Source organism: Urocitellus parryii, chromosome 4, assembly GCF_045843805.1.
Source record: "Urocitellus parryii isolate mUroPar1 chromosome 4, mUroPar1.hap1, whole genome shotgun sequence".
Classification (NCBI taxonomy): domain Eukaryota; kingdom Metazoa; phylum Chordata; class Mammalia; order Rodentia; family Sciuridae; genus Urocitellus; species Urocitellus parryii.
In genome coordinates, this window is record NC_135534.1 from 15,779,065 (window position 1) to 15,806,339 (window position 27,275).

Below are 27,275 nucleotides of genomic sequence, written 5' to 3' on the forward strand. Positions count from 1 at the left end.
ACAAACGGGAAAGCAGAGCTGTCAGACTTCCTCACTCTGGCTCTAAATCTGAATTTATCCACGTGGGGCGGCCACGTTGCCGACGTTCCCAGGAAGACTCAGGTGGTTGTAACAGGAAGCCTCTCCAGTCCGCCAACGGTTACCTTCTTGCTGACCACGGCTCTATGGTGCTGCAATCACTGCAGGCGGCCGGGCCTGAAGAAGGGCCGTCCGAGGAAGTCTCCTCTCTAGGCATTCATCTCGGTGGCGCTTGGGTAAATTGCGTCAGTTTCTCGAATCTGAGCCTGGGACGGGCCCCTCATTTGCAAGGTCATGAATAATTGAGTACTGGGCTGTGCTTGTTTGCATACGGTGGGACGAATTCAGCACTGGCTTCTCTTCGGGTTTCTGCCAGCTCATGAATATTCACGAAGCTCTGGGGGCGTGCTCCTGGGCGGGGCTAGAGGCGGGGCCCCGTGGGGCTCGCACTGGCTCGGTCCCGCGGTGACGGCGGTAGCGGCGGCGGAGGGGACTAGCGTCGGGGTGCCGCGCGGAGCGAAGCCAGATCCCCGGGGGAGCGCGTGAGTGCGCGGGGCTAGCGGCTGAGGGCGAAGGAGGGGGCGGGGTCCGGGATTGGGGGCGGGGTAGGGGCTTGGAAGGAGCGGGCGCTAGTTGCCGGGACCTTGGGTTGTGTTGCTGGTGGTGGGGGGTCACCAGGAAAGTTTGCCGGGGCCGTGGGCGCCTGGGCCGCGGGGGCACGCGGGAGCTGCCGCATGTGCGCGGGGGCGGAGGGCGCACGGTCTGAGCTTGTGCTGGCGGAGCCAGAAGAAAGGGGGGAGGGGGCGAGGGCTGGGCGGGGCCGGAGGCGGGCAGAGCCGCTGGAGGGACCCCTGCCTCCCGCTTCCCCTGGGCCCGCGCCGGCCCCCTCCCCTGCTCCCTCGGCACGCCCCCAGCCACCCAAGTCCGCCTCCACCCGGTTGGCGTTGCCAGTCCACCGTCTGTTCGCCGGCTGCTTCACATCCCGCGCACAGTCCTCTGCTTCTGCCGCCGCTGCCCCCTCCTCCTCCACCCCCTCTGCTCCTCCTCTTCTGCTGCCGTCCGCTCTGGGTCCAGAGCCCCCCACTGGGCCCCTCCAGACAGCCCCTTGCCCCGGGCTGTTCTGTTTTCCCGTTGGCCCTCCCTCTTCCAGCAGTTCACATGCTGTCCCTCCTGGCCTCAGATCCTAGGGTCGATAGGCGCGACCCCGCCTGCGTCGAGGCCTCTTGGGCCCCTATCCTGGGCCGGGGCTGCCAGCTCCTCCCCAGGCCTTTACTCCCAGGGGTCCCTTGTCTCACCCGGACTCCACAGGGTGGAGAGTGTTTAGAGCCAGTGCGATTCTGCAGCTTCTGGCCATGGCCATGGCCATGGCCTTGGTCACCTGGGGCCCCTGGCAGGGACCTCCCAGCTTCTGTGGCCACCTCCCCATTTGGGGACGCGGAGCCTGCTTTCATCGCTGCAAGCCCCTTATACCGCAGAGGTGCCCATCAGGCCCCCAGGTGAGACATTTTTTCACTTCTGGGCCAATTTGTTTCCATTTCTAATCAGACCAACAATATTTCTTGTAATAATGTCCAAGGACAAGGAAAGAATCCTGTTTTAAAATTTTTTTGTCTTGTGCCCCTCCCCCACATACATACTGCCTGGCTCTGCACGTTATGCACCCACCTACAGTGGGCAGTCCTCTGTTGTAGCTGAGTGATCAACCGGTTGATAGGGCTGGGCTTCTTTCCTGTCTTCAAACCTTCTCCTGTCTGAAACAAGCTGGGACAGAATCAAAGATAGTGGAGGGGATGTGTTTACATTGTAAAGACTGGGCAACCCAGGTTCCTTAGGATTTGGTGCTGTCTCTGCCCAGACGAGTGGGTGACTTTAAGGTTGTGACTATGTACAGATTGGAGAGGGTTGGGTTGGCCATTCTGTCGTGTGCATACCAGATGATAGGAAGCTTCTTTCTTGGGATAGGGCTCTTCCTCAGGCTGGAGACCTAGGGGTATTGTGGGTGGGAGGGTGCTTCAGGAGGCTGGATGGGAACTGAGGAGGTGGTGGTGAGTCTGAAGAACAGGTGACATGAGTGGGACCTGGAAGGGGTGAAGGAATGGTCTAGGAATGTCAGCACCTGGGGGTCTGGGGAGGGGAGGAGGTTAATAAGGTGCTGGTTCATTGGTGCCACTGCATGGAATTGCAGTAATAATAGCCAACTTCCAGTGGTCGCTTATATGCTAGGTATTGTGCTAAGTGGTTTTTATGCATTATTTCTTTTAAACCCCAGAGAGTCTCAGTAAGCCCATTTTTCAGATAGGGAAACCGAGGCTTAGAGAAGTCACACAGTTAGAAGGTGGTAGACCCACTCAGCATTTGAATCCTGGAATATTAGACCCCAGAAGATCCCATCACAGGCCTAGAGAAAGGGAAATCATTTTTCTACCACGTGGCTGTCACCTGATTTAATTTTTTCTTCTGTCCCCCTCACAACTCCTTCAGGCCATCCCTAGGCTGGTGAGTGATGCCCACATATCCTCTTTTCATAGCCCATACCCACCCTACTGTGACTGTTCTGGAAGAGGGAACCCCAGGGAGTTTTCTCCCAAGTTACCCCACCCCCCGGATGTTCTCAAGCCCTGTCCCGTCCTCCCAGCCCAGCCTGGGCTGCTTCTTCCTCTTGGCGAGGCTCTGGAAATCCAGTGGGAGGCCATTGCTATGGCAACAGGACTAGGCCCTGGCTTTACCTCATCAAATTCCAAGCTGAAGCCAAAGCGATTGAGAAATTAAAGAAAAAAAATGTATTCCAGATGTTTACTTTTTTATTCCTTATTTTTCTGTGTTTGGATGAGACAGCTGTGGGGGGTGCGGAGTGGGGCAGGGATGTGGAAGGAGAATGGTTGGGGGGGAGCCACTCCCAGCTGTGGAGGGAGAGAGGGAAGGAGGGGGGAGCATGGAGGGGAGGCAGGCAGTGGGGCGGAGCCCCAGGTTGGGGAGGAGCGGGTTTTTCCCGTCTCCCATGAGGTGATTCACAGAGAGACTTCAGACTTTTCGGCCCTCTTGCTCTGTCGTGAGTAGATATCTCCAGCTGGGCTGCCTGACCCCAAAGGTGCCTTGGGAACAGTAAGTGGAGTGACTTCAATTGGGCATCTTGGAGAGCGTGTCACAGGATGGGGGTGGCTCCTGAGGCTCTAAGATTTTGGGACTAGAAGACAAGAGTTAAGAGAGGGTCTGGGAAGAGCTGAGGATGTGGCTGGGGACCTCTCTTGACTTCCCCTGACCCTCTTGAAGTTCTCTCTTCCTGTCCCACACTCTGCCTCTGCTAGAAATAAGAGACTTCCCTCGCCTAAGCCTGCTGCTACCGCCCAGAGCTTTTCCTCCCCCACCCGTCTCTCTCCTGGGTCTTTGGCCATCCCAGCTCACACCCCTCTGCTTCCTAATTCTCAAGCAGGGTCTGCGCATGTGATGAAAGTGTCTACTCTCAGGGACGGCTCAGCCATGGCTTCCCCACCGCCCCAGGAGATGGAGGAGGAGCTGGCGCCTGCTGGCTCTGAGCCAGGTACCTATGGGTGCCGGGTAGGGCAGGTGGCAGGGAGGAGGGTGGAAAGGGCAGAGGCGGAACCCCCATTCTGTATTGGGGGGTGTTTGAGTGATGGTAAAGTGAGGATGAGGGAGGGAAGCAGGGCTGAGGAAGTTCAAGATGGGTCTGAAAGGGAACCCGGTGGGAGTGTAGGTCTCTAGCAGGTGTGAAAGCAGGCAGAGACCTTTGAGATAATGTGAATCAAGCCACATATTTTGCAGAGGGGGAAACTGAGGCACACAGGGAGAATTGCAGTGTACTTTTGGGGATTTGAACCCAGGACTCCAGGCGCCCTGTCTAGACTTTTTTTCTCATGCTTAGCTGAATGAGTGGGTGACATGGGATTCTGTTATGGAAGGCTGTGGCAGTGAGTAATCCCAAGGTCTTTTATTTGGCATTGGAATGCCTTATATAGAAGATAGATTTCTGGTCTTGTTTTTTTTTTCCCTGTAGCAGATTTACTTTTGTTTGGCTTAAGTCAATAGTAAGTTTGCATTCCTGATCATACACCGGATGACAGCGGGGAGGTGGCCTGGGAGTGTGCTGGGGGAGGGGCAGCATGGAGGCAGAGTGGGAAAGCTGGGCCAAAACATTTACTGTGGAGATACCGTAGATCAGAAGGGGAGAGGACCAAATTGGGGACACTGGCTGACTGCTTGATGTGGGCCTGCAGGCATTTGTTTATTGGCTCGTTTGCACATTCATTCATTCATTCAAGTGGTAGAAACTTGTGCTAGGTGAAAAATAGGGTGCAAGGAGAGATAAGGTGCCAGCAAGGCTCACAAATAGCTTTAGCTTAAAAGGGGAATTGTTAAACATTTTGAGAGGTTGGAGAGTGAGAAGGTGCTTCAGGGCTGGGTGTAGAAAAGCAATAAAGGCTTCATGGAGCAGGTGGCATTCGACTTGTGTCTACAGGAGTATTGTAACTATTCTGAAACTGGAGGATGGAGATTGGTTAGAGCAGAGATCACAAAAAGTTCTGACGGCCCCTTACCAACCTTTTTCTTTTGGCAGGAGACCCTCGGGCCAAACCCCCTGTCAAGCCCAAACCCCGGTCCTTGCCTGCCAAGCCAGCCCTGCCTGCCAAACCCAGCCTGCTGGTGCCTGTTGGGCCTCGGCCTCCCCGGGGTCCTCTGGCTGAGCTGCCTTCTGCCCGGAAGATGAACATGCTGGCAGGACCCCAGCCCTACGGGGGCAGCAAGCGTCTCCTTCCCTTCGCACCAAGATCTGTGGCTGAGGCCTCTGCTGGAGGAGAAGCCACCCAAGAGACTGGGAAAGAGGAGGCTGGGAAAGAGGAGCTGGCCCCTCTGACGCCCCCAGCACGATGTGCTGCCCCAGGGGGTGTGCGGAAGGCCCCTGCCCCTTTCCGACCATCCTCAGAGCGCTTTGCAGCCTCCACAGTAGAAGAGATCCTGGCCAAGATGGATCAGCCCCGGAAGGAGGTCCCTGCCAGCCCTGACCGCCTCTGGGGCTCCCGCCTCACCTTTAACCATGATGGTAGCTCCCGATATGGCCCCAGGACCTATGGCCTGGCCACTGCTGCCAGAGAGGAAGATGACAAGACCCTCGCCCGGGGTTGTTCCCAGGAGGAGCCAGCAAAGAGTCCCACAGGGAGCCAGGAAGAACACAGCAAGATTCCTGAGGAGAGGTGAGGGCTCAGAGGCCGTGTGTTTTGTTGCAGCCTGGAAGTTGGGGTCTGGGGACCAAGTGGGTGGCCCTGTCTGGGACTGTGACCTTCCCCTTCAGGTTAATGGTGTGCTGTGAATACAAGCAGACACCAAGACATTTCCCCAGCCATGGTGGTATCATCACTGCGTGCTTTTGAAAACTGTCTCAACAGAGTTAATGTGTGTTTATAATAGAGAGTCCAAATGTTTGGGAGTCTGTTTCCCATCTCCATAAACTGGCATCCAACGTTGCCTCATTGAATCCATAGCTGTCCTGTCTGGGAAAGCCCTTTTAGATCCATTTTAGAGATGAAGAAACTGAGTTGCAGATGACTTCTCTCAGTCACTCAGCTAGTAAGAGGCAGAGATAGAGTTGAATTCCAGTCAGCCAACTTCCAGAGCATGTGCTCCTAACTGTGATCTTCTCTTGTGAACAGAGGAATGTGCCAGTCCTGGGGTGGGTGGGGGTGTGTGTCTGGATCAGAGGGGCACATCGCAGACTGTGAGGGGGGGTTCTGATGGGAGAGAGAAGACAGGAGCACATCTTGACGGTCCTCCAGTTACTGCAGAGCTTTTGGCTGGTTGGAGACATTTGCCGTGATATACTTCCCCAGAGTTGGCACTAGTGTGCAGGGAGGCTGGCCTGGAGGTGCCCTTGCGGGAGTGGACACAGGGTATCGAGAAGAAGCTGAGGGATTTCAGAAGCCTTTGCTGGCTGCTTGAGACCATGCTCAGGGCAGGGAGAGCCAGCTTGAGGCTCAGCTGGGCCGGAGGATGTCCCCCCACCCCAAACAAAGGGAATGGTTCTGGTTGCTGCAGTCTGGGCTGAGCGGGAGGAGGAAGGCTCCTGCCCTACCTTCCAGGCTTGCCCTTCTTCACCTGAAAATACCTGGAGGCTTGGCCCTGGGGTTAACCTGTGCAAGTCCCAGGCCAGGGTTGCTGTGGGATCGCACTGCTGCCCAGGCTGGGTCTACCTTCCATCCTCCTTCCTTCCCTCCTTGCACTCAGGGTTTAAGGGGACTGACTTTAGTCTTGGAAAATCACTCTGCCCCTCCCCTACCCCCACAATCCTTTAAGAAATATTGGCAGGGCAGCTGGACCAGCTGCACTCCCTGGCTGAAGGAGAACTTTAACCCCTTCTGGGTTAAGGGAACGAGTCATTATCTTCTTGGGGACCTTTGAGGGGTCTGGCCATACAAGATACTTTTCTTAAATGGGATGGGGGTGGGGCAGGTAATTAACCCTTAATGTGCCAGTAGGTAGTCTCTTGGGTCACTTGCCCTGTGAAACTGCATGGTTTCTTTATCCCTGACGGCTCCAGCTGCCATCAAGAGTAAATACCTGGGGCCTTCAACCTTTGGGGGCTGTTAAAGTCACTTAGGGATATTCGCTCTCCTTTTCTGTTCTGTGATAGGCTTCAACATTCTGTGCCTCCACTTCCTGTCTTTCTCCCTCACAGGAACTCCTCTTCCAACCTGGCTGTCAATGGGGACCTGACTAAGCTGGCCAGCTCTGAGCCACCTACTGAAGTAAGTTGTCCTCCTCCTAACATGTAATAATAGTATTTTAGGGTTGGAGGGGTCATCTAACTAAGATCATGTCTTCCACTCTCCTTGTAATTCAGATGGGGAAACTGAGGCCATGGACTTGCCCAAGAGCTGGCTCTAGTACCTAGATGTCTGTACTTCCAGGCCAGTGCTCTCAATCATCAAGGTAGCTTGAGTGTGGTTTGGGTTCTGAGGCTGCTGGTTATAAACAGTAATTATTATACCCACAGCACTGCCTCTGATTAAGTACAGTGTGCTGGGAACATTAACCAACTTAACCATCTTAATCCTGGCTAGCAGGCCTGTTAGTCTCATGTAAGAGGAGAGGAGTGAGAGATGATGAAACCACAGGGCCTCACAAATGCCAGGTAACTTGCTTGGCTTGAGGCAGGAACAAAAGTGTCTGACTCCAGAGCCCTCCCTGGCTGGGCTGCTGTTCTTGGTTCACAGTGCAGGAGAGTCCTTTTCTTGGGGGTTTCCTGTTCCTTTTCCCGCACTGTGCATATTTTTCCAAGTAAATCACATAAGAGGTGCCCCTTGCTGGCTGGAGGCTGTCCCGGCTGCCTTGTGTTGGAGAACTGACTCCATTTGTGTCCATCCAACAGTTCCTACTCTGAGCTGGGTGTTAGGGATGCGGCACAAATGTAGGGGATCCAGGACGTCTGGACTGCAGTAAGGGAGGAGGAGGTGGGTGGTAGTGGACCTAGAGGGGGTAGGGTTGGATGGTATGAGCCTCATAGGCTGCTACAAGAACTTTGGCTTGAGTGAGGGGAAGAAGCCATTGAGGGGTTCAGTGGAGAGGAGCGACATGCTGACCTAGTGCTAAAGAGGTCAGGGCATTCAGAGCAGCAGCAGGGATCAGTCAGGTACAGATGGAATAATCCAGGTGAGAGAGATGATGGTGGCTTGGACCCCAGAGGTCATCAGTGGTGGAGCTGGTGAGAAGTGATTGGTTCTGGATGGACTGTGAGGGTGAGGTGGGTTGGACATTCAGATGGATTGAGATGAGGAGGATTAAGTGTGGCCCCAGGGCTTTTGACCAGAACAGTTGGAAGGATGAAGGTAACATTTATTTAGATGGGGACTTTTAGGGACAAAGCAGGATTAGGAAAGAGGTGAAGAGTTTGCTTTTGGATTTGTTGGGTTTGAGACGTTTTTTAAGGTTTGTGATTGGATACTTGAGTCTAGTGTTCAAGAGAAATGAGCTGGTGAGAGAGGAAAACTTGGGAAATGTCAGTGTGAAGATGGTAGTTGAGACTGGCTGAGTTCACCAAGAGTGTAGGTGAGGGTACAAGAGGGTAGGGCCCTAGGCACAGTAGAGAAGACTGGTAGGAAGCACCAGTGAGTTGGAAGGACAGTCCCTAGGAGGATGCCAGTAGCCGCAGAGTGCCACTGATAGGTCATGTAAGGTGAGCACTGCAAAGTGGATTTAGCTACGGGGAGGTCATTGGTGACCTTGACAAGAGTACTCCAGTGGTAAGATTAAGAAGGCCTGCTTGGGTGGGCTCGAGAATGGGATAAGAGGAGCTGCGGATAGTGGGCATAGGAGTGCTTTCAAGAAAACAGGTGGTAGCTGGAGAGAGATTGTGGGGTCAAGTGGTTTTTTTTTTTTTTTTTTTTTAAATTGTTGGATTTTTTTTTTTTTTTTAAAGACAGAAGAAATTAGAGCAGTTGGTGTGCTGATGGAAATGATCCAGTAGGGAGGGAAAATCAATGATGCAGGGAGGGAGAAGAGGTTGGCGGGTTGGCCTTAGCCAGGAGCAAGGACAGTGCCTGGTGGTAGAAGGGGAGGCGGAACGATTGGACCCACTTGCAGGTGGCGGTGGGTGGGGGTGCAGGGTGTGTGCCTTCTTTGCTGGTGGCCTCCGTGTTCTCAAGGAGGAGCAGGAAGCAAGGCCATCAGCTGAGAGAGGATGGGGAGGAGGTGTTGGACGTTTGAGGAGAGACATGTGAAGGTGTTACCTGGGAGTGTCGGGAGTGAAGGGAAGGCGGGTGCTGGGCTTGCTGAGTAGCTCTGGGATGGGTTTGAGGTCAGTGGTGACTCTGAAGTAAGGCCAGGCACCTCCAGCTCCCGGCCTGGTGGAGAGCTGTATTTAAACAGCCTGAATAGTGTGAGGAAGGAACGAAGGAGTTCCGGGTTGTATAAGAGGTGGTTGTGATCGTGGCAAAAAGAAGAGCTGTTACACAGGGGAGTAGGAGCCATGGGAAGGAGGTAGGGTTAATGGACTTTGCTTCCCAGAGGAGATGAAGAACAAGGGAGTTGGAAATACAAAGAGTGAGCAGGACAGATAGGAAGTAGGGATGGTGGGCCAACAGGGACCTTGAAATTGAGGTTATGAGGGTGGGGGAGGGATGGGGGCTAGGGTACGACCCTGGGTCACCAGCCATCAGGGAGGAAGAAGTCAAGGCCCAGGGAGCCAGGATGCTGGAAGGGTCGACTCCATTCTTGAAGTCACCGTGAATTTTAACAGTGGTGCTGGGCGGGTTGCAGTGATCCAGAAGCTACAATTATCAAGGAATGAGGAGTTTGTGGGAGACTAACAAGGAGGGGCTGTGGGTGGCATAGTTTAAGGGCATAGCTTTGAAACCTAGAATATTGTAGAGAGGAGGGAGAGTGCGGGGGGAGTGGGAGGAGCCTGAGGAGAAGCAGGACCTCTTCTCTGGCTAGACCCGGTGGACAGTGATGTAATGAAGTGTGTCTCTTTGGAGAGGGCAGCCAGGGATTTTGACCCCTGGGGGGCAAAGGTCATAGAGAGCCAGGTTCATTTTATGTGTTGGGGGACAGGCAGAGTGAAGCAGAGGAGAACCAGGGGCCTTGCGCCCTGTACCTGTCCTGGTGTCTTCCCCCAACTCAGTCCCCATCATCCCACAGCAGAACCAGAGGCCATGTGTGTGAATCTTATTCAGTCCTGTAACTCTGAGATGGATGCTGCATTGGGGAAGTTGAGCCTCAGACCATATTGGAGGGTGGACATTCAGTTTATAGGAGGCAGTTCTGTGGTGACTCCAAGCCAGGCACTTTTCCAGGCCCCAGCACCCTTTGCTTTAATCCCATGGCCTTCCTGCTTCTTTGGGTAGCTTTGGGACCCAAATTGGAATAAACAGAGTAGTGTGGGGAGCACTGTCCCTTCCCTGTGGCAGTTCCTGGGAGCTGTTGGGAGCTGCATTGGGCTTAGGAGTCCTGCTTTGAACAGGAACCCCCCTCCTACTCCTGCCCAGATGGTTAGATTCCCCATTTTCTCTTCATTGAGCAAGTGTTCTTTACCCACAAACCATGACCTCTTACGAGACTCTCACTTGAACTATAGGTTGGATGGGTGATTGAGGTTTGAACCACCTCAAATGGTTAAGAGTGACGTTGAATGAATAAAACTGGATGCATTTTCTGGGGACACCTAAAGGAGGGCTCTGTGGCCTTAAGAAGTTTGAGAAACCCTATCTGAGATTGTCTCTGGGGCTTCTTCCAACTGTCCTGAGCTCTGGTTTCCTCCTCCTGGGCTGTGGATCAACAGCCAACCTGAGGTCAGTGCGGGGTAGGAGGAGCCTCTCCCATGCAGCCAAGTGATGAATGACAGCTCTTGACCTTTTCCTTGCAGGTTCCCAAGCCCTTGGTCCCCTCAAGTCCAGGTCTTGCCTCAGAGTGCGGAGGTAGCCCAGGCCTCCCTGCTGAAGGCTCCGGCCCAGCCCCCAGGTCTCTCCAACTTCGCTCACCAAATGAGAACCCTCCCCACCACTCTCAGCTTCCAGAAGCCCAGAGTCCTGCAGCGCCCGAGGCTTCTCCTTGCCTCCCTGTGACTCCATCGTCCCCAAGTGCAGCCCTGCCTGATGAGGGCCCCTGCCTTCCCCCTAGCCCGGGACTCTCTGATGAGGCAGCCCCAGAGGCCCCCAGACCCAGCAGCCCTCCCCTTGAGAAGGACTCAGGGCGCCATAGCCCAGAGCAGCCCCCAGCCACTTCGCCCAGGCCTCTGATTGAGGGGGATGAGTTACTGGATCTCACACGGACGTTTCCATCTGGGGAGGAAGTGGCAGAATCCAAGGGGGACACAGATCTCCGCCCAGTCGGCCTGGCTCAGCGCCGATTCTCTGAGGGTGTGCTCCGGCCACCTAACCAGGACCAGGGGAAACTGGGGGGCTCACTAGCTGCCCTGCCCCAAATGCAAGGGAGCCAGTCAGCCCTGGATCGTCCCTTTGGGAGTGGGACAGAGTCCAATTGGAGCTTATCACAGTCATTTGAATGGACCTTCCCCACACGGCCCTCAGGTTTGAGTGTGTGGCGACTGGACTCCCCACCCCCTTCCCCCATTACTGAGGCCAGTGAAGCTGCTGAGGCCGCTGAGGCCAGCAGCTGGGCTGCGTCCAGCAGGGAGGAAGGAGTGTCCCAGCAAGGGCAAGGGCCCCCGACAGCTCCAGGGGTCTCAGGAAGGCCTGTTTCCCAGGAGCAGGGAGATGACCCAGGCAACTCTGTACACCAAAAAGATAATGGACAGAGTCAGCCTCAGTCCCCAGCTGTCTCCCTTCAGTCCCCATTCTCAGCAGAGGGCCCTTCTGGAGCACTCTTGCTGCAGGCAGAGGAGAGATATGAGGATCGGGAGCCCCTGTCTGGACAGGAGTCCCCCCTCCCTCTGGCCACTAGGGAGGCAGCTCTGCCTGTGCTGGAGCCAGTCCTGGGGCAGCAGCAGCCAGCACCCCCTGACCAGCCCTGTGTCCTCTTTGCTGATGCCCCTGGCCCTGAGCAAGCATTGCCTGCTGAAGAGGAGATGGTGACCCTAGCCCGGGCTGAGGCCACCCAACCCAGGACAGAAGCCCAGGAATCCTGTAGGGCATCCCCTGAGCCTGTGGGCCCTGAACGCAGCTCTCGCTGGCTGGATGACCTCCTGGCTTCACCACCGCCCAGTGTCAGCAGTGCAAAGCGGGGAGCCGGATCTGACGGACAGTCCCCAAGTACCTGTTCTGAGGTGAGGATGGACACAGGGAGGGGGAGGCTCCAGGTATGGAGGGCTTGGGTGGGCTTAATTCTTTCAACGTGGGTTTAGTATGACAAGAACTTGGAATGTAATAGTGAGCACAGCAACTGTGAACCTTTACCTTGTAGCTCTGCTGTCTGGCCACGCTGGCTGAGCTGTATAGGATGGTGCTTGATAGTGAGTTCAAATCCTGACACCCGCATTCACTCGCGGGTGGTCTTGGGAGTGTACCTTAACCTGGAAGCTTCTGTGTCCTTTAGTAGTAATAGCTCTGGCCTCTTAGAGGTGTATGTGGGTAAAATGAAGTTAGCAAGCGCTTGATGCCATGTGGCCTGTAGGACATGTTCAGACCATTATCACCTGGAACGGCGTGTGTGGCAAAATCGCCTAGCCATCTAGGCCTGGGTTGGCTTTCTCTTAGTAGAACTGGACTGCCTGGGCTCCTCTCCTGGCTCAGCTGTTATTTTGTCTAAATATGACCTTGAACAAGTGACTTTTCCACTTTGCCTCAGTATCTTGTCTGTAAAAGGGGCATAGCAGTGAAGCAGTCCCTCAGGGCCATGGCAGGGATTAAATGAGTCACCGCATGCACGGGCAGGATGAAGGGTAGTGCTGGGCAAACGGCTCTCCCGCCCCAGCTCCTGATCTGCTTTGTAGACTGGCAGCCGAAGGCTGGCAGAAGCAGGGCCTTTCCTGTGCAGTTACCCAGAAGTTAGTGACTGGGCTTGGACGCCCCTTCTTGCCCAGTGCCCTTTGTCCGATCAGGCTCCCTCTGCATCTAAGGGCTGGGATCCAGGTGGCTTTTGAAATTTTATTTTTCAATCCTGGCCTGTGCTGGCAGGGGCGGGGCTGGAGGCAAGGAGGAGCCCCAGCAGCCTCTGGAAGAGGAGGAGCAGGAAGGGGTTAAGACTAGGCTGACTCCTGCAGTAGGTGTGTCTGTCCCAGGATGTGGGTGACTCAACTGGCTTCTGGGCGGGGCTGCCAGAGCTGCAGCTGCTCCGGAGGGAGCGGGGAGCGAGGGAGCAGGGCCAGGGCAAGCGGGAGCCAGAGCTGTCGGACAGGTCCTGGCTGGGGAGTGGCCCAGCCCTGTCCCGTACACTGCCTGCCGCACCCAGCAGCCCCAGGGTGGTTGGGGGGTGGAGGCCATGGCTCAGCCCAGGGACAGGGAGGCTAGCATGTCTGTCCTGGAGCGACTACTGGCCAATGCAGCTCTGCGGGACGAGGCTGGGAGGCTCCGGGGCCCTGAGTCCCAGGCTCGCCCGCCTTCTGGGGTGAGTCAGGGGAGTTGGGGGGGGTGGAAGTGCAGTGAGCTCCGTGCCACAGGCTGCCCCTCCTGTCTTTCCTGGGCCTCGTGGAGGTCGGGGCAGAGAGGCCTTCCTGGGAGGGCTAGGTAGAAGGGCTTTCCTTGGGGAGGAAGGGCCTGGGTACTCATCCGGGGCTAGAAGGGCTGTGCTGGGTTGGAACCTTGCTTTGCTCAAGTTGGAGGGAATCTGAGTCTTGACCTCTTATAACTGAGAGTGTTCTCCCTGTCCCCAGTTCCACAGGCAGACCACTCCTTCAGGCAGGATTTCTTCTGGCAGTTAGCCAGGTGTTGCCCAAGGACTGTAAACATGACCATAGGACCATCGATTGAGTGCCCATTGTGTGCCAGGCACTGTGCTGAGTCGGTTGTTTATATGATCTTGTTCACTCCTCTCATGTCAGCCCTGCATGCGGTAGAAATTATACCTGTTTAAAGATGAGGACCCAGAAGCTCTGAGTGGTTAATTGATTTGCTCAAGGTCGCACAGCTGGAATCTAAACCCAGGTTCTCTGTTGCTAAAGTGGGGCTCTCAGGCACTAGGTAGTGCTGACTTTCATTCCAACCAACTTTAAGCATTGTTTTTGTCTGTTTTTTTTCTGATTCCCAGGGACTCCTTGGCTGGGCACAGAAAGATCTGCAGAGTGAATTTGGGATTGCAGCAGACCCGCATCCCAGCAGTTTCAGTCCTAGCTGGTCCCAAGATGCTTCTCAGGACTATGGCCTTGGGGGCACAAGCCCTAGAGGAGACCCAGGCCCTGGGGAGAGGGACTGGACCAGCAATTATGGGCAAGGGGTAGGAGAAGGAAGCAGTAGGAAGTGGGCCAGCAGGTGTGGTCTTGGCCCAGAAGGAGTAGAGGTCAGCAGCAGCCAAGACCGGGGTGAAGTATCTGCCCCAGGGGGGCTCACGGCCCTCGACAGGGTAGTTGGAAAGCCAGCCCAGCTCAGCATGCAGAGCCAGAGCCAGGAGGCTGATGTTCAGGAATGGGAGTTCCGAAAGAGGGATTCCCAGGGCACTTACTCTATTCAGGATGCAGAGCTGCAGGACCAGGAATTCGGGAAGAAAGACTTGCTTCGTACTTACCGAGATGCCGGCCTTCAGGACTGGGAATTCGGGAAGAGAGACTCACTGGATTCTTACGCCAGCCAGGATGCAGATGAGCAGGCCCGGGAGGTAGGGGCGAAGGACCACCATGGCAGTTACAGCAGCCAGGATGCCGAGGAGCAGGACCGGGAGTTTGAGAAGAGAGGTTCTTCACTGGGCACCTATGACAGCCAAGCAGTGGCACAGCAGGACCAGGAGTTTGGGAAGAGTGCGTGGATGAGGGACTACAGCAGCTCCAGGGCCCTTGGTGCACAGGACAGAGGCTTCGGAACAAGAGCCCTGAGCTCCGGGTTCAGCCCCGAGGACGTCCAGCAACAGGATGAGGAGTTTGAGAAGAAGACTCTGAGTGGTGAGGACAGCCTTGGCGAGGCCAGCAGGAGCCCAGGCCAGTTAGAAGAGAGAGAATCAGGGGCCCTGTTTAGCACTAGCACCCCCCAGTTGCAGGATGGGACCCTTGGTCAGGGAGACCAGGGCAGCTGGCAAGGCAGTGACGCTGGCCAGCAAGTCGGAGGGCTGCAGGAGAGACTGCACGCAGGGCCTCAGAGCCATGGTGATGCTGACCGGGAAGATGGGAAGCGAGGTTGGGCCGGGGACTTCAGCCTTGGTGTCACCCCGCAGCCAGACGCAGCGTTTAGCTCCAGGCAGCAAGACTGGAGTGGGGACTTGTGCAACCAGGCCTCTGAGAGGAGCCATCAGTTTGGTATCATTGGCAAAGACAGACTGAGCGGTTCTGGACTGAGCCCTTCCAACAAGATGGGAAGTGGGCACTTTGAACCTCCAGGGGAGACCTCCCCCGGATGCATGGACTGGGCTGATCAGCTGGGTCTCAGGAACTTGGAAGTGTCCAGTTGTGTGGATTCTGGGGGCTCTCATGAGGCCAGAGAGAATGCCATGGGACAGATGGGCTGGTCAGACAACCTGGGCTTGAGAGATGGGGACTCAGCCAGCTGTTTGGAAACTGGAGGGTCTGAAGAGCCCAGGGGGATCGGAGTTGGGGAGAAGGACTGGACTTCTGGTGTTGGGGTGAGAAGCAGAGATTTGGCTGGGGCAGGCGAGGTAGGAGGACACAGCCAGGCCAGGGAGAGTGGTGTGGGACAAAATGACTGGTCAGGTGTGGAGGCTGGAGAGTTCCTTAAATCCAGGGAGCGTGGGGTTGGACAAGCAGACTGGACACCTGACCTTGGGCTGAGAAATATAGCCCCAGGGGCAGGCTGTATCCCCACAGAACCCAGAGAGCTTGGGGTAGGGCAGGTGGACTGGGGCGACAATCTGGGTCTGAGGAACTTGGAGGTGTCCTGTGGTGTGGCATCTGGAGGTCCTCGGGGCTGTGGAGTCGGGCAGATGGAGTGGGCTCAGGACTTCGGGCTCCGGAATGTGGAGCTCACTGGGGCCCCAGGTGAGGCCAGGGAGCATGGGGTAGGGAAGGTGGACTCTGGCCCAGAGCTAAGCCTCGGGAACAGTGGTGACTTGTCCCCTGGCCTGGAAGCCAGAGACCCTTTGGAAGCCAGGGAGCTGGGGGTCGGCGAGACAAGTGGGCCAGAGACCCAGGGTGAAGACAGCTTCTCGCCTTCCTTGGAGACCGGCTCTGAAGACCTCAAAGTAGAGACAGGAGAAGCCCCAGGCTTTGGAACCAGGTAAGGGATCCCCATCCTAGGGTGGGAGAAAAGGTGTAACTCCACTCTCAAAAAGTTTTGGAATTTTTTGGAGGGGGGAAGAAATAGCTTTTCCAATGGACTTTTGGTATTTGCCAAACAGACATTTTTGGGCTGTGAATGTTTAATTCTGCTTTTTAAGTTTTATATTGAAATATAACATATTTCCTTTATGGAAAGCAGAATGTAAAGGTTGAGGTGTTTGCTCTGTAGCAACCCAGTTTTGAGTCTTCTTGGTGATTTGAGTTGTGATTGAGGGAGAAATGGAGTCAGCCACATATCATAAGGCTTCTGGTAGATTCTGCTCTTGTTTCCCAAGATTGTTCCCAGTCTTGGGCCAGAGAATGCACATCCTTTGACAGGTAGAGGAAAGGGAACCTTATATCTCCTTGGTCTGTCCACTACAGCCAGGAGTTGGGGGGACAGTGGTGCTCATTGGCTCTCCAAGAAGTCGGAGCTTGGTGCTCTTGTCTGGCTTGTCATAGAGCCCAGAAGAGCAGCAGTTCAGGAACCTGAAGCTATTGGGTCCCAGGCCTGGTCCCATGACTGTGGTCCCTATCCCAAGTTGCTGAAAGAGAACTTTCCAAAGGAAAAGACTGGTCGTTTCAGAGCCATGGGTATTCTAAAACCAACACAGGTGTTTTTCTGCTCTTTGTGGAAAGGGTACAAAAATGGTATTTACTTCTGTTTCATTAACATTCCCATCCACTGAGGATTGGTTTTGTTCTCTCTAGTGAATAGAAAATCTTACCTTTTCCAGCCCCAGACCAGGCGCTTCCCACTGGCCTTTCGGAAGGGAAGGGAAGGGAGGTGTTGGGTGGAGGCTGTTCTAAGTGAAAGGGGCAGATGGTAGTGGGAGGAGAGCAGGAGGAAGAAGGAAGGGGCCTGAGGGTGGGGATGGGGTGGGAAAGGCATTTGGCATGGAAGCTGGGGACGGAGAGTATGGGACCAGGAAGGGAGCTGAGGAAGGGGAGCTTCCGGGGACCCAGGTTGTTGAGCGGACCCTACAGAGACCTTCATGAGGACTGCAGACTGAGAGCCGGGTTGGAGTCAGGAGGCCGCAGGGATCCTGGGCCACTGACTGACTCCCTGCGCCTCAGTTTCTAGCAGCGTTCCAGCTGGCACAGTCATGGTGCAGGGAGGTGGACTCAGCATGGCTGCCTCCGATTTCACTTCCCAGGACTCTGAGGTTCACATGCCCTGATGCTCAGTTTCCCTTCTTACTTGTCGACCTTCACAGCTGTCCTGCCAAGTAGGAAAGGGATTCGATCCTCGCCCATGGGCAGGTGGAGGGATGGTGTGATCTGATTGAGGTCACAGAGGCTGCAATACGTCCTTCCAACTTTTTCTATCCACTGCTTTTAGGTGTGGCTGCTGCGTTGAAATTTAGTCTGTCAGGGAATGGGCTGCAGCCTCCCGCCTTCCCTTCTGCTGGGTCACAGGGTGGCTCTTAAGAGGGAAGGTGGTATTGCCTTTCCTTTGTTTAGGAAGGAGGGAGAGGGTCCCTGTGGGGTGGCAGGGTGGGAATGGGTCTCTCTCATGCCCCAGAGTGCTCAAGGTTTTTATGGCCAGTGTTGACATCCCAGCTCAGGGTCTATCCCTGATGCCCTGCGGGTGAGCCGCATCGCTTGCAGCAGAAGTGTGCTCCAGGCTGGGGGCGGCGGTGGCGGTTCTGTGAATGTTATGTTTTTGAGCAGCCCTTCCGTGAAGAAATTTAGCCCATACACACTGTCACGTGCTCTCTGGCCATTTGGGAGACTTGGTATGTCTTGGCCTTTATTGGTACCTTACAGTTGAGTAAGGCAGTGTTCCCCAAACTTACCTGGGCAATATCCAGGGAACTGGTGTTCTGAGCATGTGACACGGGGAGATTCTATGCTATGGAAAGTTTCTCTTTAAAGAACAAATTTGAAGGTTTCCTATGTATCAGGAAGTCCTTGAGAATAGCTCAGTGTAGTCTGGTTTTGGGTGCATCGGCCTGGTTCAGGTCCTGTTTCTCTCACCACCTCTGTGACCTTGGGCAAGGGCCTTCTCAGGGCCCCCATCTTCCTCTAAATTGGGATAGTCACTTTCATAGGGTTTCTGGGAAGACTAAGGGCGAATACGTGGAGAGTGATAGATGCAGATGTAAACCTACCTTCCCTGTTTATCACTGAGAAAACATGCTTTCTATTCGTGTCTGTTCTGCAAGTTTGGATGTGAAGTTTGGTAGGGCCTTGGGGACATTTTTGTTGTCATCCTCGTGATGGACAGAGATATCTTTGACGATAATTGTGGCAACACTACCATAGAGGTGGATGGGGTGGGGAGGGCTTGGGCCCCTCCTCTGGGTCTAGGGCCACCTGGTCCCTTGCCCTGGTGGGAATGGTGCTCCTGGGTTCCCAGAGCTGGGGTGCTGTCCTTTTCTTTCTCTGGCCTCCCAGTCATCCCTATCCTTTCTCCTGCCTCTAATGATGGCAGAAGCCTCTGAGTCATTTTGGGGTCTTCATAGAATCCAAGAGGACCCTTAGAAATCTTTGAGTCCAGCTCCTTTATTTCATTGGTGGGAAAACAGACCCAGGTTCCCAGAAAGGTGGATTTCTGTTCTCGTGGGCCCCAGCCTTGTGGTCCTCTCTGGACACCCTCCTTATCCCCCTAGGGTCAGCACCAACTGTTTACCTTTGACTTTGCCTGGTTGACGTTTAGTCCTCAGGCATCATTCTGGCTCCAGCCCGGACCCTCCCTCACTTCAGGTCTTGGTGCCTTGAGCCCCAACTGGAAAGCCAGCTTTTCACAGATCCATCCTCTGTGTTTGAACCTGGAGCATGGAGCTGTGTGCAGGACGGGGTTCTGGGCCCCAGGATACTCTCCAGTCTCAATGGGTGATGGAACAGATGGTATGAGACGCATCCTCTCAGGGACCTGTATTGAGGCTAATGAGGATTATCCTAGTAATTTGACGATTTGTTGTGTGTGTTAAATGTAACTGTGTGCTAGGTACATATCGCCAGTAAACCCAGCAGAGCTTATGTACTTTCATCATCCCCATTTTATAGATGAAGAAACTGAGGCTCAGAGTGGGCACATAACATGTGGCCAAGGCCACTGGTGCAGAAGGGTCCAGGACTTAGGCAAGTACCAGGGTGGCAGGGCTCAGGACCTGAGTTCCCAATCGCCTCTCTTCTCTCCTGCTTCTCTGCCAGGAAGGCCTCAGGTTGTAGGTGTTCTGGGAGATTGGGGGGCGTTGAGGAGGAGGGTGAAGGCTGAGGTCCTGGGGTGGATGCACACTGCTCCACAGCCACCCCCAGCCCCCCTTCCCTCCACTGACCTCTGTCTGCATGGTGTGGGCCCCCTCAGCTCAGAGAGAGTGGATCTTTCTCCGCCCCCTTTGTTTTAGGTCCCGTAGCTGCAGGGCCTGTTCTCAGCCTGTAGCTGCCCCCTCCCAGAGAGGCTTCTGTCTAGCTCTTAAGGCTGGGTGGGGTGCTGTCACCGCCCCTCCCTGACTTTAAGCTGGCTTTGAGTGCGCTGGCTCTGGCCCCTGTCCAGTGCTGTTCCCAAATCCACTGCCTCCTCCCCCTCCCCACACTGCTTTAATTTCCATCTGTCAGCAGCTTGTGGAAGGACAGACTGACACACATTCTGCCCGCCCCGCTCCTGCTGGTATCGACTCACCTGTCTCGTTCCCCTCCCTCTCCAGTATTCAGTGGCCTTCCGGGCACTGCCGCGGCCGTTCTGCCCTCTGTGCATGGCGCTGGGTGTGGCTCTGTACTGTGCCTGTAGGTCTAGCGGGTACCAGCTCACAGTCGCCTGCTTGAGGTCTGCAATGAGTGTGTGTGTGCTCTGGGGCGTGGCATCTGGACGTTGTGTGGGTGCTGTGCCGGGTGTGTCTGTTGTGCTTTGAGGGAGCAGCAGGCAGCAGACATGGAAGCTGTGTTGACCAGGGTGACCCTGCCTCTTATTCACTCCACAAACATTGACTTAGTCTGGTCCCTGGCCCAGGTGTTGGGGGCACAGAGGCAACAAGGGCCCAGCTTTGTCCTTGAGGAGCTCCCAGAAGGCAGTGGGGACAAAGGGTGGCCCGGCTGGCATAGGTTGGAGCCCTGGCAGCTGGCAGGGCTGAGGAGCTCATGCTGGTTAGGGGAGAGGGGCAGAACAGCTTCAGTGGAGGACTTGGGCCAAGGAGAATCAGTGAAGGAACAGCGAGGGCAAGGGGGCAAGCATCCCAGGTGAGGGAACAGCTGGTTCTAAGATGGCAGCATTTGTGCTGGGCATCCTCTAGTGATCCCTGCTTGTTCCTTGAGGCCAAGGAATAGAGTTACAACAAGGGCCTAAAGATGATTCGAGGTTGGACAAGTGGATGGATTGGCAGTACCTGGATCATCCCGAGGAATGTGACTGCCCAAGCAGGCGTCCCTGGGAGGGGCCATAGGAACAGCAGCAGTGGCAGCAGTGGTGATATTTGTGGTTCGTGGGCACACAGGTTTGTCAGGCACTGTGATAGGCCCTGTGGAGGCTTTTTCATCCCCCCAGCAACTCCAGAGAGGAACCCAGGGTGCTTGCAGGCAAGGGGCTTATTCAAGTTCTCCTGAACAGGTTGAGCATTTGTAATACGGAAACCTGAACTCTGAACTCTGAAATGTTTCAAAACCCGAAACTTTGAGCACAGACATGATGTCACAAGTGGACAATTCCACACCTGGCCCTCGTGTGGCAGATTACAGTTAAAATGCAGGTGCACTAAAAAAATAGAGTGTAAAATTACTGTTAGGCTGTGTGCATGAGGTATATATGAGATATAAATGAATTTTATCTTTAGAATTGGGTCTTCTTTCTAAGATATCTCATAATGGATATGTGAAGATTCCAAAATCCAAACTCCAAAACTCTTTGAGTCCCAAGCATTTCAGGTAAAGCCTACTCACCCTGTAGTAAGTGATGAATCAGGGATTGGAACCTGCCCTGCTGGCCCAGCCCTTGCCATGTGGTGTGCTGTGGCTTCAGGCAAGAGAGAGGGTTTTCACTGATGACCTTATTTCCTGGTCTGTCCCCTTGGCAGCCCCAGCAGGTGTCTGGCCCGCTCCCCACCATCTGGCTCCCAGGGCCTCCTGGAGGAGATGCTGGCGGCCAGCAGCTCTAAGGCAGAGGCCCGAAGGGAGTCAGCAGCCTCGGGCCTCAGGGTCCTGATGGAGGAGGAAGGAGCCACCGCAGGTGCTGAGCAAGGGGAACCTGCAGAGCCCAGCAGGGACCCCCTGCCCTCCTGGAGGCCCCAGCCCGATGGTGAAGCCAGCCGAACAGAAGAGGTGGATGGCACCTGGGGCCTCACAGGGGCTAGGCACGGCGAGCAGGTGCTGGCCCCGACCCCGACCTCTCGGCGGCCCTCCCAAGGGCCTCCCCCGAGCTGCCTCAGTCAGGACTTCTCCTTCATTGAGGTCAGTGGAGGGTGAACCAGGGCAGTGGGTGGCTCCTGTGGGGAATGTGGGTGATGGGAGCTTTGCTGAGCAGCCCAAGACCGGGAGGGTGAAAGCAGGCTGTGGGTGCATCGCTGGAGCGGGAAGCTTGGACAGCAGAGCCATCAGCTCCTGGTGGCTGCTGTGGTGGGGCTCCTGTGGGTGGGCGGGTCCATGGGCTAGCTGTGGCAGTGGTGTTGCTGTTGTTTTGATCAGGACACAGAGATCCTCGACAGTGCCATGTATCGGAGTCGTGCCAACCTGGGGCGCAAGCGTGGACACCGGGCCCCAGCCATCAGACCTGGGGGTACCCTGGGCCTGTCAGAGGCAGCAGACTCAGATGCACGCCTCTTCCAAGACTCTACAGGTAGATTGATGTGTTGCCTTGTGGTATCTGTGTGAATCCCTGGCATGTGACCCGGGCTGTAGGTGAGAGGGGGCTTGTAGGGGTGCCGGCTGTGCTGTGATCCCCACCTCACCATCCCTTTGCAGAGCCACGGGCTTCTCGGGTGCCATCTTCAGATGAGGAGGTAGTAGAGGAACCTCAGAACCGCCGCACACGGATGTCCTTGGGCACCAAGGGGTTGAAAGTCAACCTCTTTCCTGGCCTGAGCCCGTCAGCCCTGAAGGTACTGTCTGATCAGTGGACAGTCACATGTGGTCTCCCTGCCTGTGACCTGTCCGCTCTTCACCCAGCCAGCCATCCTCTGATCCCCTCTGCCTTCCTTTTCTCATGCTGCTCTCCCAGGAGGGCCCTGGGAGGTCCTTCTGTGCCTTGCTGGACCCTGGGGTGGTATACCTGAGGATAGAACAAGGTGTCTTCATGTCCCAGAGCCTCAGGGGTGGTGGGACATGAGCCCACACTTAGCTCTGGTGGAGGGAGAGAGGGTAGGTGTCACTGGGGAGGCACAGAGAGGTTCTGGGCCAGTTCCAGGGGAGGAGTTCCTCCTTGATCCTGGTGGTGGGAGAGGAGGGTGGATCGGCTCCACTTAAGCATTTGCTCTTCGCCTTGAGGTAGACACAGGAATTGGCCGTGGGCCCTGGGGCAGAGGGGAGGCAGTGTAGGCAGAGAGTAGAGGAACAAAAGCACAGAGCCAGGAAGTCACCACTGGCTTTGTCAGCCCAGCTTGCTGAATTTAGTTCAGCAGGATCCTTTTGAGGACCTACTATGTGCAAAGTAAAGTTGTGAGGGAAGCTCTCTTTAATGACTCTGTTCTTTGGGGCCAAAGGGCTGTAGAGGCATCTAGGCATGGTTCAGGGGACTGTACCCTCTTGGGAGAAGGCCTGTCCTCTGTGACTCCTGCCTGTCCTGCTTACATCTGTCTGCATCTGGACTGTCTCTCAGGCCAAACTACGTCCCCGGAACCGCTCAGCTGAGGAAGGGGAAGTGGCAGAGAGCAAGTCGGGCCAGAAGGAGGCTGCAGTCCAGCGTTCCAAGTCCTGCAAAGTCCCAGGGCTGGGGAAGCCCCTTGCATTACCTCCTAAGCCGGAGAAATCCTCAGGGTAGGTGACTGAGCTCTGGACATCTCCTGACCTCAGTGAAGTAGCCTGAAAAGGGAAACCTCACTTTATTGAAGAAGAACACTGAGGCTCAGAGAGGTGGTCGACATGCCCTAAATTAACTGAATAAGTTGGTGGTGGAGTTCTAGTCTTGCAGCTGGGCCCTAGGCTGCCTTTTCTGGATGGAGAGGGGGAAATTCTGTCCCTCCCATGTGTACTTATTTTGTGCAATTTGCCTGAAGTTTGCCTTCTGGACCTTTGTGTTTTGCCTTCTAGGTCAGAAGGATCATCGCCCAACTGGCTTCAAGCCCTGAAGCTCAAGAAGAAGAAGGTCTGAGAGGTTACCGAGGTGAGGACAGGCTGCTGGGCTTGGATTGCGCTGGGGTTTAGCGTGCAGAGGGCCTTCTCTGGGGGACCCAGAAGCCCCTGTGCCGCCTTCTAGCACTTAGCTCTGCATCCCCCTTTCTGTGTGGCCTGGAACAAGGCGGTGAAACCAGGTGCGGAGACTTGCTCTCCTACATTTGTCCCCGGGGCAGGGTGTTGTCTGGCCTCGGACGGAGGAGGGGGGGCTCCATCTCACCCACCTCCCTGACTGGCCTGAGTGTGTCTGCCAGGCCCTCTGGTGTAGGCCCCTGGGAGTACTCACCAGGCTTGCCATCCTAGCAGGGACCTTTCCCATGACTGGTCCCAGCTGGGGAGCCAGGATGTGCATGGAGCAGAGGAAGCCGAACCTCCAATGTCCTCCTCTGACCTCTTGCCTCTCCTATTGCAGGTCCTTCCCATTTGGCAGTCTCAGGCAGTGCCCGTTCCTGTGAGGTCCCTGAGTGAGGAGACAGCTGGAGCCCCACTGTGCCCCAGGCTGCAGCCTGTCCCCTTCACCTCTGAGGAGTGTCTGGGAGCCACGTTTATGCACTTTGTATCACCTTCCCAACTTGTCCCCACACTTTCCCTCCCAGCCTGGATTCCGTCACTAGTGGTTGAAGGTTTTGGTCCTTCCTTCTCTCCCCTCCTCTCTCTCCGCTTCCTCCTTCAGCCTCCCTTGGGTTTTCTTTTGATACCAATTTATAGCATTTTTTATAAAGGCCTTTGATTTTTGTAATGAGCGGAGCCCTATCCCAGTCCCACCCCAGGTCTCCCTCTACCCTGCTAGGTGCCCCACAGAGACCAATGACATTTTGCCACTTGAAACAATAAATAAAATTTTTTGGCAATTGGTGCCTCCCAGGTTTGTGGAGTGTGGTGGTGGTGCCCATCCCCACGAGGCTGCAGTCAAAATGCTAGTTGTGGCCCTGGCCCACCAGGAGCTCACGCAGACATTGGACATGTCAACCCCTTTCCACTCCCGGGGCCGGGTGTCTCTGCGGAGGGTATTGGAGTTATAGTAAGCTGACTTCTGATTCAAGTGCTCTCCAGATCTCAGTAGCTTAACATAAAAAGGGTTTATTTCTCATGCTGCACAGTCCACTGTGAGGTAATGGTGAGACAGTGGGACACTCCATGCCTTGGGTTTCTGGGAGCCCAGGCTCCTTTCCTGTCGTGGCTCAGCCAGCTACAGGGACCGAAGGGTCCTTTTTGGCATCTGGTGGAGAGAGGAGAGAATCCAGTGGTGGCTGTTTCAGTTAGCTCAGGCTGCTGCTATGACAAAGTACCACAGACTAGGTGGCTTATAAACAACAGAAGTACATTTCTAGCAGTTTTGCAGACTGGGAAGTCCAAGGTTAAGGTACTGGCAGATTCCATGTCTGGTGAGAACCTATTTCCTGGTTTGTAGGTGGTGCCTTTTCACTGCATCCTCATGGAAGGGACAAGCAGCTCTACTGGGCCTCTTGTACGAGGCCACTGAACTCGTTTGTGAGTTCACCTCCCATAAGGCCTCGTCTTCACATGCCATCTACTTGGAGGTTAGGATTTTAACATTGGACACAGACATTCAAACCCTGGCGTTGCACCCATCCTGGGTCTTTTCTGGTATCATCTAAGTCCTATAGGAATGAGACTCAAGGTACAATTCCTACTGAGGCAGATTCTGTATAGCTGTGTCCCCTGTGAAATCGGAATCCAGTGGTGGAACAGGGGCATGATGGACATTCCCGTTCCAAAGGGAGAAACAGGCAACAAGGAAGGGTGACAGGTTCCCAGCAAGTCCAAAATGTTAAGGCTAGAAAGTAAACTGGTTGAGGCTCTACCTTCTAGGTCTGCTGGGGTAGGGGTCCTCCTGGACCCACGGGGTGGTGGTCCTGCTCCTATGGTCGTTTTCTGTGGCAGCTTTGGGTCATATACCTATGGCTCTTGGCCCAGAATCGTACGCTGGTCACTTCACTGGTCTGGGGTTTCAAGTTGCTCCACTCCTGTGGCTTCACTAGGCATTGCCCCGGTGGTAGCTTTCTCTGGCAATTCTTTCCTGGATCCCAAGACTTTCAGGGTATTATGGCTGAGCCATAAGCTGTACCCCCCATAGCTCATGTGTGAGATGATATAAGAATTTTCAGAGATGAAATGACTTGATATGAGAGGTGTAACCTAATCGGTATATTAACCCATTGACATGGATTAACTGGTGTTTTAGTCAACTTTCTGGTTACTCTGACCAAAAGGCCTGACAAGAACAATTTTAGAGGTGAAAAAGTTTATACAGAGCTTCAGAGGTCTGAGTCCATAGACAGCCAACTCCATTGCTCTGGGCCTAAGGTGGTGCAGAACAACATGGTGGATGGGTGTGGCAGAGGAAAGCAGCTTAGGCCATGGTCACCAGGAAGCAGAGAGAGAGTTGCTCAGCAGGGACAAAATATATACCTCAAAGGAAAGCTCTCAAAGATATACCTTCTCTGGCCACACTCCATCTACCTAGAGTCACCACATAGTTAATCCCTGTCAGTGAATCAATGCACTGGTTAGGCTAAGGTTCTCAAGACCCAATCATTTCATCTGTGAACTTTCTTGCATTGTCTCACACATGAGCTTGTGGGAGAATACCCCATATCCAAACCATAACAACTTGGTAGTGACCATAGGCAGGTAGAATGTGGCTGGGGAAGTAGGTCACTTGGGGGGTGTGCCTTGGGGGTTTATATTTTGTGCTGGGTGCATGAGCCACGGGGACATGGCTACCTTCGCCTGGCTTCCTGGTTGCTGTGTCCTGAGCTGTTTTCCTCTATCATATGCCCTTTTGCCATGATGTTCTACCTCACCTTGGACCCAGAAAGTATGGAGTGTGCCTACTATGTTTGACACTCTGGAACCTTGAGCCCAAGTAAACTTTTCCTCCTCTACATTGTTCTTGGGTCATTTGGTCATAGCAATGAAAAAGCTAACTGAAACACTGGGGCATGCTTGGGAGCCTAGGTGAAGGTAGCCATGTCTCCTTGGCTCACGCCATCAAGGTTTACCACCTAAGCCTCCTGGAAGGGGCCGCCACACCTGGACTCAGTAGAGCTGAACCCTGAAGAGGCAAGGAATGCTGTGGTGGTGCTGGGCAGCAAGGGCTGAGGCCCTGTGGGTGCGGGTGGCTCCTTCCTTTGAAATCATTCTTTTCCCTGGGCTCTGGAACTCTGGCGTCTAGTGGGAGGGGCAGCCCCAGTGTTCTCTGAATTGCCATTGGGATCATTCTGCCACCCTCTCCAGTCCACAGCACTTGGCTGGTCCTTACCCATCTCCATGTGGAATGGTCACATTGGCCACACCCTGGTGTCCTCTATGGAGCACACTTTTTACAATACTGTCAGGCTGAGGATTTTCCAAATTTTTAAGTTCTTTTTATCTTTTTAAAATTTGTTCTAATTAGTGATACATGACAGCAGAATGCACTCTGATACATCATACATAAATGGAGTATAACCTCATTCTTCTGGTTGTACATGATGTAGAATCACACCGGTTGTGTAGTATATGCACATAGGGTAAAAATGTTCGATTCATTCTACTATCCTTCCTGCCCCTATGCACCCTCCCTTCCCTTCATTCCCCTGTTCCTAGTCCAAACTACCTCTATTTTTCCCTACTCCCCTCCCCCCCAAATTATTGTGAATTAGCATCCTCATATCAAAGAAAACATTCAGCCTTTGGTTTTTTGGGATTAGCTTATTTTGTTTCGCATAATATTCTCCAGCTCTTTTGATGAAAATTCCATCTTTAAATTCTTTCAGTCTTCCTGTGTTTTGCTATACAGTTTTGAAGAGAAGCCAAGGAGCACTTTCAACACATGGCTTAGAATTTCTTCAGCCAAATATCATCTTGTTTAACCTGTGCTTCTGTACCCAGAATTTCCCGTGTTTAACCTGTGCTGGCTATAAATTGGAATGCCCACAACCCCCATCCTTAGGTTTGATTATTTGCTAGAGTGGCTCACAGAACTCAGAGCAACACGTGGGGTTTACTGGTTTATTATAAAAGATATTTACTACAAAGGATGCAGATGAAGAGGTGCATAGTGAGAGGCATAGAGGAGGGGAGGTGTGGAGTCTATCCCCCTCCGGGCGTATTACCCCCTTGGAACCTCCATGTGTTCAACTACCTGGAATCGACAAACCCTGTCATTTTG

The 27,275-nt window shown here is 54.4% G+C and overlaps 1 protein-coding gene across 4 annotated transcripts; it reads left to right on the plus strand.

Moving 5' to 3' along the window:
- Positions 1–483: 483 nt before the first annotated feature.
- On the plus strand, positions 484–23,938 carry Tnks1bp1 (tankyrase 1 binding protein 1). Of its 4 annotated transcripts, none has more exons than XM_026406475.2 (12): positions 484–560; positions 3,449–3,556; positions 4,592–5,225; positions 6,704–6,773; positions 10,388–11,746; positions 13,666–15,794; positions 20,848–21,220; positions 21,455–21,605; positions 21,731–21,867; positions 22,584–22,741; positions 23,015–23,087; positions 23,511–23,938. In XM_026406475.2, exons 2-11 carry the CDS (start codon positions 3,463–3,465, stop codon positions 23,073–23,075), a joined length of 5,166 nt encoding a protein of 1,721 aa, XP_026262260.2. In that variant the 5' UTR covers positions 484–560; positions 3,449–3,462; the 3' UTR covers positions 23,076–23,087; positions 23,511–23,938. The 4 variants fall into 4 exon arrangements, with proteins under 4 accessions (XP_026262260.2, XP_026262262.2, XP_026262261.2 ...); XM_026406477.2 differs by having other exon boundaries at positions 515–560; positions 3,446–3,556; XM_026406476.2 differs by lacking the exon at positions 484–560 and adding an exon at positions 2,972–3,120 and having other exon boundaries at positions 3,446–3,556.
- The last annotated feature ends 3,337 nt before the right edge of the window (positions 23,939–27,275 follow it).